Genomic DNA, 13,211 nt, shown 5'->3' on the forward strand with positions numbered 1-13,211 from the left:
TGACCAACGCTTTTTACAATGTCCCAACATTTTATGGACCAAACAACTGATCGATCAATCGAGAATTAAAATAATCGTTAGTTGCAGCCCTACCTGACGCGTCACCAATTAAAACTCCATAAAGTGCATTGAATTGTAAAACAGTTGGCACAAAATTAGTCCTCAATTTACTTAGGGGCACAGAGTTTACTGTACTGGATCTCACTGAGATTGAACTCTAACACCATTTCAAACTATGTAACGGACCGTGTAACAGTCAGCATTAACGCTACGAAGCAGCCCAAGATCAGTGAATCCATGGGACTGACTTGCTTGTTAGCTTCAGCCAAAAGTGGCTCTCACAGGGGGAATGTGCAGAGTACTGGAAACTACTCACCGGCCAGTGCATTCTTGGTCTTCCATTTGACCCTCAGTGTTACATAAACTGTCAGCAACTTTGTTGTCAACTTGTTATCAAAGATGTGTTGGTACCGTACCTTTCTTTGCCATCTGAGCTTCCCGTGATCCAGGGGGAGCGTTGATGTCCCCTGTGCCCTGGAAGTAGATGTATTTCTTCACAGTGATGAGGTTGGGCGCAAACTTCCACACATCCTCCCGGTCATCGATGATGCAGACCATCGAGTCACCACAGGGGAAGAGGTTCCTGTCAGGAGAATCATGCACAAGAAAAGACACTAGCAAAAAATGCTCCCAACTTTTCCTGATAAACACTGTGAGGCCATTATTTAGCTCTCTTTGGCTGTAGCGATGTTGCAGTGGTAGATCAAAATAAGGGGCATTTCAATGTCTTGCATCATCTGGCCAATTCTTTTATTTGCAAGGAGACAGTCACAGACAACCATTCATTCAGGTGACATTGAGAGAGAACAATAGATCTCTACTATTTGAGCTAGTCTACAGTCACTGACAATACAGACAGCCCATGGTACAAATGGTTACCCAGGCTAAGAAAAGCGTAAAATAATGCCAATATAGTGGAAAGGTGCAACGATTGATTTAATTGTCATCTTTAGCAGAAGGCACTTCCCACCTTAGATTCCCCGTCTTGGAGTAAGGATCGATGCATTCATCTCTTGAAAGGATCCGATGAGAGAAAAGCTTCTTTTCAGGATCCAGAAAGCCTTAAAAAAGGAAGAGAAAAGGGTAAAATGAAGAAAAATATACACATTTGAATGTAGATCATAAACTTCCTCTCTAAGGTCGCAGTAGATGTTTCACATTTATTTGAAACATTAACAAAAATAAAGATGACCCTCTCACACATTAAGACATTTTCACTTCTACAGTATATTCCCACAGAATCAAGTGTTGAAAACCTACTTTTCTCCGTCTTTCTTACTACGTTTGTAAAGAAATACCGAGTTTGATGAAACCTCAGACAAAGACAGCCACAACAGAAGATGTCGATAGCTGGAGCATTGCTCTGAAACATGTCAGCCTTCCTGCATCAGGGCCAGTAGTAAAATCCAATTCAAAATGCATTAAACATTCATCACATGGAGGCACTACAGTACTGGACTGGGGCTGCTGCTATTATATACAGTCTGATGAAGGATTGCAGTCCCAAAAAGACAGCATATAAACACACTACCTACACTTCAATATAATTCAACCTTGAATCATAAACTGAAATATTTTCACTCAGAAGGAAACAAACAGCAGTCCAGCCAAATGCTGCTGAAACTAGGCTGATAATGGAAGCATTGTCTAGTGTACCTGTAACCAGGCACAATATCAATGCAAAACATTAATTGGCCTGTTTGACAACCTAGCAGCACTACTCCTTGCAAATGACACATGGAGACATTAGATGCACAGTGAACAGTGAACCAATGTAACATCGGCTGGAACAGAAACATGAGCACACACTTCCCTCTTATGGACACAAACAGGCAGTACAAGCAGAAGCTACAATTGCAAGTTTCCCTAAACTGTCAAAATCTATAAAGTTTGCAGACTGATGCATTTTAATATCAACAACACTATGTGGATTAATGAATTATAATGTGGGGAAAGTGCTGTTAAGTGTAAAACTGAGTTCATTACCAGCAATTGTGTGTGCATAAAGGCGGCTCCCGAATGTGAAGACATGTAACTCATAGAGTTTGGCAATTTTCTCCAGGAATTCCTTGCAGTGTGGGCGTAGTCGTGTGTGGAGCATAGGCTCTCCTCGCCCGAGCTGGAAATGGAAAATGCCCTGGAGGAAATTACAAGAGTGTTAACTATGATACAGTCAGTTAAAAACCACAGATAACGGGCTCAATGTCTGCTCTTAAAGTACATTTTTGAACAAGAGCTTCAGTTGAAACAGTGAAAGGCTGAAATAGATCAACGCAAAGTACTTTGATGAAATTACTATTGGATCTAGTTTCTAGTGGTAAATGGAGGGTGACCCTGACCTAAAAGTGTGAAAATTACAGCATGTGCTACAAAATCCACATCCTGTATCAGATAAACCCAAACAGCTCTATTATGCTGGAGCTGTACTAGTTGCTGCGAATGGCCACTCGAAGGCGGGGTGGAAAGCCAACTGTCATAAAGAGAGCGAGAGACGTGATACTCGTTTAAATATGAGAGAATAACGCACACTTCCAGACAGACTCTCCTGGAAGGCGTTCAGAGTGCTGCACCCAGTCGCTCACATAAAAAGTGGCACAAATACAGTTTACTTTCTCACCTCCACACAGTTCGCTCAGACACAGCCCCAATCTAACACAGAAGAGTGTGTGTGAGGAGGGGGTTTCTGAAGCTATCTGACCATCCAACAAGAGGTTCTGATGAAGCATACTAGCACAGAGTCCTGCACCAAGTCGAGTACCTGCCGTCTAACCCGCAAAACAGTTGTTGAGGCCTGCATGGTAGACTGCTGTGAGGCTCACACAGGTGCATACTATTAAACTCATGAAGCTCATAAATTAAAAGTGACCCTTAGAGGTTTTGACCACTCATAGCGCTACAGAGCATGATACTGGTTTTCAGACAGGACTATGATCAGCGTGGCCACACATGTCACTACGAGGCCTCAGATCTGTGCTGCTCGAGGTTAAGCATTTAATGTAGAATATAAAGTTACATGAGGTTGCCCCTCCATCTCAGTGGTATAGAAGAGTGATGTGATGGAATAATACCTTATTGGACATACGCTGGCAGTGCTGTTCAGTGGTGTGGATCAGTGTCTGGTCCAGATCCACCATCAGGACCAGCTTTTTGTTCCGGTGTAGTCTCTGCTGGTCTTCTCTGCCCAGCTGTTCTGCTTGCTGTTGGAGAGAACAAACATAATGAATGGACAATAGGAAAACTTGAGCAACCACTACATAATGCTTCTTAATGACCTCTGTGCTTTTTACATATATAATTATTTATTAAAACTTAAATAAAACATTTATTACCAGACACATCTACTGCATATTTTAAACTGTTTGTCTATAGAAACCTCTGCCTATACAGACTGTTATTATGCGTGACTATGTTATAATTTGTTTCACATGAGAGATTTTCCACCCTGAAATACTTCAGCAAGAAACAGTGAGTATTTGTTCATATTTTTAACATGAAAATTAAATCAAATTAATTCAATTTGAAGACAAACAAACAGGCCATATATAATATCTTGTGAACGTCTTTCAAGCACTGGGGGCGGTGTGCTTCCAAGGGCAATGCACAAAACAAGTCTTTATAATGGCATGATTGTGAAGTATATCTGGCCTACTAGCCTAGTCTTCAGGTATCTCCAACATATGACTCACCTCTGAGCTGACCATCAGTTCGGGGACACTGTGCACCATGGAGACTGTTGCTGTGGAGATGGGAGTTTGCTGGTTCCCGTTTGTGCCCTGCAGCCTGAGATGGAGAAGGGAAAAAAAAAAAAGAGTGGGAGTCATGCATTTTGTCTTTTGTGTATCTCTTAGGCCCATGAACACACTGTGACTGAGAAGGAAAGCCACTTGCACAAACATGCTGGTTTGGTTTGATTTGTGCAAACGTCCGTAGTGAGCGCAGAACATACTCCCGTTAGCAAGTGACTTGGCTGATTGTTGGCAGTTCCAAGCTACTTCAGGCTCACATTGTCTGTCATCTACCAATACGTAAAAGATGTTATCAAAGGGAAGGCAAAACTGCTGTTTAATATTTCCACCAGGTACCCACATCATGTATCCACACTTTTCCCTCACAGTATAAATACAGGTGCTACAGTGTGTCTCTAATTCAATAAAATCTGCAATAGATTTAGCATGCCTTAGATTCTAACTGACAGCTGTAGATTTTACATCTCCATCAAACTGACACCAGGGAGATTGCAGAGTGTAAGCACTTGATTTATGACCAGAGCTGTACTCTGCTCTCTCTGGATGATCTCTGGTGCCCCCTGATGGTATTAAGTAATATAGAATCCACCACAAATACTTTAGGTCAGATTACACAGGAATGTAACATTCTTACAAAGATTGCTTATTAATCAGCTTGAAATTGTTTTGATCAATGAATGACTAAACTGTTATATTGTGTTGCTAGGGGTGTTTGCAATTAGCTGTGAGGGTTTGTGAGGGAAAGTGTCAAACATATCATCCCAAGAAGGAGCAGGAATATGAAAACATGCATGTTTCCGTTGTAGTGCAAGAAAATGACTGTTTGTATTTCCTTACTGAGTCAAGTCTTGGCCACACTCAGCACATAAACCCTTCATTACTACTGGATGGCTGCATTCTTCTATTCTGACGATCACACCCCTGGAAAAAAGAAGGAGAATGTTAGTGTAAAAGAAATACCACAAACCAGTAACAGACCATTAGTTCCACCTTTATGCATTTGCTTTGTGGCTTGCAAGGCCTCATTGTGAATGAAGTTTATTAAAGGTTACATGTTTTAGCTCTTGTACACACATTAGCTGTGAGCTGCAAAATTATATGTTAGCAGTTTGCTGACAAATGGTGGGTTGTTACTTAGAGAGCAAGTTGGAAAACCAGTCAAATAAACCATATTTATAGTAACGAATTGTTTGGTGTAATACACTCAGTTGCTTTGCTTTGTAATCACTTTCGACACATGGTCCAGTTTGATATTATTCCGACTGAGGGCACTGTACAAACACTTTCAACACTTTCAAAGTCAGTCAGGAGTTTACAAGGAACACCTGAAGGCAGCACGGTGCTCTCAGAGGCGTAGCGGCAAATCATGTTACACTTAACAATTGGCGCAATTTTAGGACTTTGTGCAAAAAAGACAAATGGAACTAGTATCCCTAAATTTAAAAACACGTCTCCTGTTATTCTTCAGTGACAGTCGGGCAGGCAGAAGCAGGCGTAACAACGGCCGTCTCAGAAAAAGAAGAGCAGACTCGGTCCTCTACCTGTCAACCTGCACAGCTTATACACATTTCGCGCACGCGAGGAACGGCTGTGTAAAGGCAAACAAAACGAGGCAACACGTACCGTGATTTTGCCTTCAAAATAAAAGCGTTAACATGTTTGGCCAGTAAGCATAATTGCACGTACAGCAAAAAGACAATTCCAGAAATCATATAATGTCTGCTTAAATTCTGTTTACAATTGGTTATTATTTCCGCTCTCGTTGCAACGACTGAAAAAGTTCAGAAACAGATTATCTAAAAGCATACACTTTTATTGTGAAAGTTTTGGCCAAAAGTCTGCTTGTTTATTTTGACTGACTTGACACTGACACGAACAAGTGCTGTGAGTGATGGTTCGAGTACGGCTAGCAAACAGGCTAACGTTAACTTAGCACTTGTGTATAGCAACGTTAGCCTGCTAGCTAGCTAACGTTACACTGCGGGTGATGTCAGCAGCTGGCGAAGCGGTACCAAAACTATCGCTGACATGTTGCCTGTAGCCTTTCCAGGCAGGGGGCAGGTCACCAAACATTAGTTAGCTATAGCCAGCAGAGTGACTCACCCGGGAGGTATGACTTGTCCAAGTTGACAGCATAGCTCTTTGACTACTCCAGCACGGTCCGATTTCACCTTCCTCTCTGGCAGCCTGGCAGCTTCTGCCCCTTTCTCCTGAGGTATGGGTGCACACAGTGCTAGCACGGAGTCCACGTTAACAAGAGTCCCGGGTTTAACTTTCCACTCTAGGAGCCGTAGAGGAAGAGCCCCGGTCGGCCAGCGCATATCTGCCACCTGCACCGCGGGGCCCTCCGCTGCTGCACCGCCGCCACCGCCGCCAGAATCTGCAGGAGGATCCTCCATCTGCCCCGCACTCTCCAGAAATCCCTTTAGTTTTCAGCAACGGTCCACTTAAAACGTATCCACTGGTCCTCGCAGTGCCCCGTGTATCATTAAAACGTGCGAGCCATCAGCATCAAGGAGAATTAAAACCAATGTGCTGCCGATTTAAACACAGTAGCTTCCACTGTCAGCTACGTTCGCTCTTCCCGCCCGTAAACAGGAAAGCGCAACACTGCAGCGACACGGGTCGCTACTGCATCCGGTGGACCGAGCAGCCAGCTAAGTTAGATGACAAACACACAATGTCCAATACGGTTTCAAAATAAAATCCCCAATGAAATGTCAGTGCCATATGGTTTATTGAAACGTTTTAAGAACTACAGTTTCACAACATAGGGTATCCAATCATTACAGTAAATGTTGTCAGTGCTTGTTGTTATGAATATGACCTGTATGTCTTTATTTTTCTGTGAGTAATTATACAGTCTTTCTTTTGAAGGCCAACCCGTGTTTCCGGTTTCGCCCTAGCTAAATCTTGCCGCTTTGATATCGCTATTAACTCTATACACTGACAGTAATACACTCGAGACTGGCACATAAAAGAGCGTCTTTTTACAGTTGTAATACTGTATTAAATTATAAACACAAATTCCAGCAAAATGAATTCGTCTATAATGACTAACTCCATTCAAGCTATCGTTCCTTGTTGTTTTGCTCTGCTACAACTTTCCATAAAGGTTGAGATGAGTGGGGCCGCAGAGACCTGATGTAAGATGATGTAACATAAAACTAATACTATAGTACTGTCTCATGTGGCTCTATTGGCGGTAACAGGCTTTTTTTTGCCTATGAGCCGTCATTTACTGTTGTACCCAATGACCTCCCGGCTTATTAAAGGACAGTCCTGTGGGTTGGACTCTCCGAACTGAAGCAAGGTTATAAAATATCTTCCTTCACACTGTATGGGTGACATTACCGACACCCAAGGTCATGACATTTTAAATTTCTTTTTGTGCTCTATTAGGCTACTATCAATAATGAAGTTTTTAAAACTTGAAATAAAAACACAATAACAAGGGCTCGGACCACTCTGTATAATCAGTGACGTATCATTTCGGTACCTCCTCTCAGAGAGTGCAGCATCAAGATACATCTGTCCACTGCGCATGTCCGACCACTGATAAATAACAGACCGCTCTAAACGCAACCTGCTGTGTTCATCAAGCAACAAGTTGCACCTTCTAACATGGGCAGAGGGCATTTATCAGTACAGTACAGTGAAAGCTCATGTTTCACACCGTTGATAGGAGTTCTATTGCTAATTGTTTCTTCACTTGGTTCTCTGTGCTCACCTCAAATCTGAGATGAAGACATTTACATATGAGCAGGATTTTGTTACAACACACCTACTTTGGAGCCAATAGTGGTTCAATATGCACCTTACAAAAGTGACCAGTGCACATACACTGAGAATGGACTTTTCAGTGAAGTAGAGACATCTTGTGTCTACCAGTAAAACGTTTGAAATATTATATATATATATTACAGTTAAAATCAACCTTCTTTCTTTATTTCTATATCCCGAAGTTACAATTTCCAAAGGAGGCTGTATTTGTTTTTATTAAATCGTTTTTTAAGCACGCAATTAAAATGTATTGTAAATATAATCATGTCCTCAATTGTATATTTTCAAATGAATTGCTGAATCTAATAATGAGAAGTGCTGATAATTACGACGGCACACAGGACGCTCCATGTGTCGGAGTGCCTGACCCCCGCCAACGAAAGCGGAAGTGCGCAGTGGGGAGTGCTCCTCTCGCTCGCTCTGTCGCTCGCACTCTTCGGCACAACCAATAGTAGGCATGCTAATGGGTAACGTTAGAAGCCCACTAATGGAGGAGGCGTCTTTCCGAACAGGAAGGACACTTTGGATATTAGTTCATTCATCACTGTGAGCGGCGATATTTCGTTACCCCAGGAGACATGACAGGGGAGACGAACAGAGCGGTAAATAAAGCCGATTTCTAAACCATTTCTTAGCGCGGTTTGATAGTAGCGTTAGCCTCAGTTAGCCGGCTGACCCACAGCTATCAGCTCAGTTCATGTTTACTGTTAATTAGCTGCTCATGCTAGCAACGGGTACAGCGCACTGGTGCACGGCGCTAAAAGGGTTAAAGGTGTGTTTGGCGTCAAAGACGAACTGAACGTGTGAGCGCTGTTGTTCGAAATCCCGAGGAGTATATTTGTCAAGGTTGCTGAGCTGTATTTCACAAGATGTCCATTCATCGTTGGCAGCTGCAACTCCGTTTAACGTGTATGTAGTCTGTATGTACAAGAGCAGCGTGCCGTTCATTCACTGTGGTGATGTGTGGGTGACACACGGTCTGTGTGATATTTCAGTGCTCAGGTCCCTGACATCACTGCTATCTGTACATCAATTTGTCAGCACTGGAGACATTTTGTCCCTCAGATGCAGACAGCAAACAAAAACAACAGAGTACCCCAGCTGGTCATATTGGCCTTGATCCTGTTTTGGCTGCTCTTTGGTGGACACTTCCCAGCACACACACACACACGCATATCCCCTTGCTGTCTGTTACTCAATACTCTATCTGGGCCTGTGTTGTGATTCAAGTTTGATGTCCATCAGATTAGTGATATCTGGCTCCTCAGAACTTTCAGCAGAAGGTGAAGGTGGCTATCGGCTACCATGATTCAGTGTCCAACTCAAGGGGCGGGGTTTAGAGTAAAGGGCATTGGCATGTTACAGGAATAATCGATTAATCAGTTAGCCACTCGATAGAACTAATTAATCAGGAACTATTTTATTCCTGCATCTCAGTTGTAAGGATGTGCTGCTTTCTTTTCTCTGGTTTGTATCATCCATAAGTTTAGTTTTATTCTAAACTCAATATCTTTGGCAGGGTGCAATGCTATTTTTGTTTTCATACTGCCTTGCAATATTTTGTTTTGATTCTCCAAACACTATTGAGTTTAGAGTTTAGACCTCCAACCACTAGATGTCAGTGCTGTAAATGTAAATCTCGCTCTTGTGGTTGCACAGATTTCCTGAGATTCTCAGATGTTTTGCATGTGGCGGCGTTGTTCTTTATACTATGACATGATATGTATTCAGTGTGTTCTGGTCAGTACACAGCCCTAGTCCCTGTACAGTTAGACCCTTCTAGCTGCCATGTGGTTGGTCGTTGTTATGGCACTCCAACAGTGTATTTCAGAAACTTGACGTTCCTTTAAAAAACGACCCTGTTTTATCCGCCTTGCTCTTAAACTTGCAACACATTTGGCGTCCTCTTAGCGCCCCCAACTAAACTCCCGTTTCCAGGATAAAATAGAGGATTTTCATACAGACGCAGCTGACAATGTGAGTGGGAATTATGGGAAAGGGATTGTTCACCAACAATTGCGTCCTCCAAACAATTGCAATTTCTTTTTACAAACAGAAGAAGTGAAACAGTGTCTCTGCTGACGAGCTCAACTGCCAAAGCTTGCAGGCTTTCCACATTCTTGACTGCAGTGAGGAATAAGCACTGTGAGATCCAAAGAGCTCAGGTTCAGTTGAACTGACTGTCCTAAACCTAGTAATCTTTCCACAGGTCCCTGGTTGATAGTCAGCTCATATGTGTATTTCAAAGATGAGAGTACTCACCCTGTGTCTTTTTATTCTCTGCAGTTAAGGCTGTGTCTGCACCACATGGCTCAGCTCCGAAGAATCCCACACCCTGGCTCCTCGCTCCAACCAACCAGATCCTTCAGTTCACTCAGGTACCAAATAGCGGCCAACCCACGGTCGCAGATTAACTTCTACACGTGATGATGTTGCTGTTTTGATGAACAGGACTGTTCCCTGCTTCCAGGGAAGGTAAGCGCAGAGGACTGTTATGGAAGACACTTGTTGGCATCTCTGTCGGCGTACCTGTGGCAGTGGGTGTCCACTATGCCGTGTCCGCACCAAGAGAGAGGAGGAAGATCAGGATTGTGACTGAAGGATTTGGTCGCTTCTGCAGGTTTGTCTATATCTTTTGTCAGCAGATGTAACGAATCAGTTCAGATGCTCCGCTCACAGCATCTGTGTTTCTCAGGAATTCCTTATTGATATTTACTAAAGTTGAGTGATAAGCTGCTTAATACTGACACACATTATTTTATTCACAAAGTCCCAATTGATGAATAAACGTCAAAACATAGTGTAACAGTGTCCTGACTCAGTAATGTCAGTCAGTTTTAAAAGTGTATTTTGTGAAATAGGAACCGAAGCAATAGAAAATTTGATGTTCTCTTAAAATGCATCCAATTTACTTTGGGAGGATTTTAACCATTGGCTATTGAGTAATATTAGATTTGGTTTTGTAATGGAGCACAGAAAATCGCCAAATACTTTTTACACAAATGCAAATCTCTAAAAACCACCCCATGTTTCACTACATTTTTAAGAGTTGTCTCTTAAATTCACTGTAATGAGATCCGTGGGCTCTCCAGTAGCTGCCTGTGGCTCTGACAATCATTTATATGGCAGTTACATTTTCATTTACATTTATCATTGTGGTAGTACACACAGAATAAAACAAATGTTGGAACATTTGGTCAACTCAAATGTGCATCATACATTACGTCCTGACCTGGTGCCATTTCCTCTATGTACTACCAGTAGCCACCTCAGTAGCAGTAGCTACTAGTCTGAACGCTCCCTAGCTAGGCTAGCTATGGATTCCAAATCCAAAAGTAAGAAAAGTCTCTGAGGGAAAGAGAGAATTTATTAGTGCATGGACAAATTTGTTTGCATGCTTGATCTGCGATGAGAAATTAACATCATAAGATTCACATCTGTTTTGTGGTTTGTTTTTTTGCCAAAAATGTCTTTCTTTTGATGGTAAAGGTTGTTAACCCCTGTGTATTAGATAAAGGAACTCTATGAATATTTGTCAGTTTTATCATTTCATTGGACCCCAAGATTCTTTTTAGAAAAAACCCGATTAATAGCCACCATTGAAGTGTTCCTAATACAGACTGTTAATAGTAGGAAATGCTCACATTCCTGTTCATGTCACGAGTCAAATCCAAACCTTTTGAAGTCTCTTATCTGTGTGTCCTCAGATCTCTCTCTGTGGGAATCTTTATCTCTGTGGATTACTGGTGGACCACCAATGTGAGCGTTCGTGGCCTAGACGAGGTAAGTTCCATGTGATGAAAATGGGTCGAAGGAGGTTTGATTTTGACTAAACATGGAGAGATGATGAATCTTTTCAATGTGTTTAGGCACCTTAAAATGACTACTCTATCTCACCTATAGCTTAATGTGGCATTTTAATGAAATGTATAAATAAGTACCTTCCCTACCTTTGTTAATAAATACTGAAAGCTTTGACAAACAGTGGGTGACAGCTTGAGTATTTTTCCTGGCTCAGAATGGTCTTTTCTCCGCGTACAGTGAAGGCAATGAGTCTGTGTTACCTTATTGGACAGAAACGTATGCATGTTCCTGTTATTTCTAACCATTTGATAAACACAATGTAAGGCTGTACCCAATGTAAGGTTTTTTTATTGCGGCTTTGAATGTCTGTTGTTATATTTTATATCATATGTCATATCATATGTGAAAAAAGGGATTAATCGGATTAAGTGAATTAGTCTTTACAGGCAGAATGAATAGGATTTATTGTTTACTGTTTACACAAAGTTGGCCCCATTCAAAGAGAGAACGCAGCAGTGGTTGAGCGTGCTAGAAAGTGAATGAAGAGAGGGAGCGCTAGCGAGAACAAAGCAGTGAATCGGGGAAACAAATCGTTATTTTCTGATTGTTCGATCAAGTTTGCTAAATCATGCTAGTAAAGACTTTCAGAGAGAACTTGTTTTCAATTGAATGTACCCTGAACTTTCAGTGATTAACACAAATACTGATGGGTGTTCTTGGGGTCTAAGTGTCATAACCAGTTCATATCTGACGTATATCTGTCGTGCCCTTTTCTCGCCCCCACACATCCTCTGTACATCCAGGAATAAAGTAAAATGCCGCAGGTTTAGCGTTGCTTTCCGTTGGGTGTTAATCTTGTATGGACAATCATGTCTTACTGCTAGAACAGCCCATTCTACTTGGCTGAGATGTCAGCCTGCCACCAGAGGGCAGCAGAGTGCATGGTGGAAGGAGCCATAAGGAACGGCGGGATATACGTCAAACTCGGCCAAGGTCTGTGTTCCTTCAACCACCTCCTACCCCCCGAGTACATCCGCACCCTGCAAATACTGGAAGACAAGGCCTTGAACAGGAGGTACAAAGAGGTGAGGGCTCCACCGCAAATAAGGCACGGAGTTCCGCGAAACAGCACAGCCTGAAATTCATCAGGGTTGTGTTTGTCTCTGTGGCAGGTGGATGCTCTCTTCCAAGAAGACTTCAACAAAACCCCAGAGCAGCTCTTTAAAACGTTCGACTATGAACCCATCGCTGCTGCTAGCTTGGCTCAGGTCCACAAGGCAGAACTGTTTGACGGGACCCCTGTCGCTGTGAAGGTGAGCACTGATTCTGAGAACATTTTCTGTTACTTTCAGGCACATAAAGGTCGTAAAAAGGTCATAATTGAGTATATTGTACAAAGTATACTGTGAATCGCAACACTCCAATCCAGGTTACAAGCCAAGTGATGACACTTGTTTTGGCAGGATCAACCAGCCTGGAAAATGTTGCCCTATTTTTCACTTCCGGTAGGGGGGGGGTCTACTGCAACCTACATGAAAAAAGGGTCCTGTCATGAGTGTTTTTATGTGCTATGTTTTTTTTGCTATTTTGATGTTATGCATATATGTTGTGCATAATACTTGAAAAGCCTGTTTTTGTTCACTTCTGGTCCCCGTAGGTGCAGTACATTGACCTCAGGGATCGGTTTGACGGTGATATCAGAACACTGGAGATCTTGCTGGATATTGTGAAGTTCATGCACCCCAGCTTTGGATTCCGATGGGTTCTTAAGGTCAGAAATATTTCTTGGTCAGCCTGCAGCATATGTCAGGGAGGGAG

The 13,211-nt window shown here is 42.4% G+C and overlaps 2 protein-coding genes across 3 annotated transcripts in view; one reads left to right on the forward strand and one right to left on the reverse strand.

Moving 5' to 3' along the window:
• Positions 1-6,432, reverse strand: part of ctdp1 (CTD (carboxy-terminal domain, RNA polymerase II, polypeptide A) phosphatase, subunit 1) — a 64,106-nt gene extending 57,674 nt beyond the window's left edge. For both annotated transcript variants that reach the window (XM_035681264.1, XM_035681263.1), the window contains exons 1-7: positions 5,910-6,432; positions 4,644-4,727; positions 3,747-3,840; positions 3,129-3,257; positions 2,047-2,197; positions 1,031-1,121; positions 477-643 (exon numbers count right to left, since the gene is read on the reverse strand). In XM_035681264.1, coding sequence (XP_035537157.1) covers positions 477-643; positions 1,031-1,121; positions 2,047-2,197; positions 3,129-3,257; positions 3,747-3,840; positions 4,644-4,727; positions 5,910-6,205 — 1,012 coding nt within the window. In that variant the 5' untranslated portion in view covers positions 6,206-6,432. The remainder of the gene's footprint in view (positions 1-476; positions 644-1,030; positions 1,122-2,046; positions 2,198-3,128; positions 3,258-3,746; positions 3,841-4,643; positions 4,728-5,909) is intronic.
• A 1,581-nt stretch (positions 6,433-8,013) lies between these two features.
• adck5 (aarF domain containing kinase 5) overlaps positions 8,014-13,211 on the forward strand; it is an 8,737-nt gene continuing 3,539 nt past the window's right edge. Inside the window, exons 1-7 of the mRNA XM_035681399.1 lie at positions 8,014-8,191; positions 9,876-9,967; positions 10,060-10,209; positions 11,297-11,372; positions 12,278-12,478; positions 12,566-12,706; positions 13,051-13,164. Coding sequence (XP_035537292.1) covers positions 8,168-8,191; positions 9,876-9,967; positions 10,060-10,209; positions 11,297-11,372; positions 12,278-12,478; positions 12,566-12,706; positions 13,051-13,164 — 798 coding nt within the window. The 5' untranslated portion in view covers positions 8,014-8,167. The remainder of the gene's footprint in view (positions 8,192-9,875; positions 9,968-10,059; positions 10,210-11,296; positions 11,373-12,277; positions 12,479-12,565; positions 12,707-13,050; positions 13,165-13,211) is intronic.

This window comes from Morone saxatilis, unplaced genomic scaffold (assembly GCF_004916995.1).
Source record: "Morone saxatilis isolate NCDOM2014 unplaced genomic scaffold, NCSU_SB_2.0 Contig9, whole genome shotgun sequence".
NCBI classification, from domain to species: Eukaryota; Metazoa; Chordata; class Actinopteri; family Moronidae; genus Morone; species Morone saxatilis.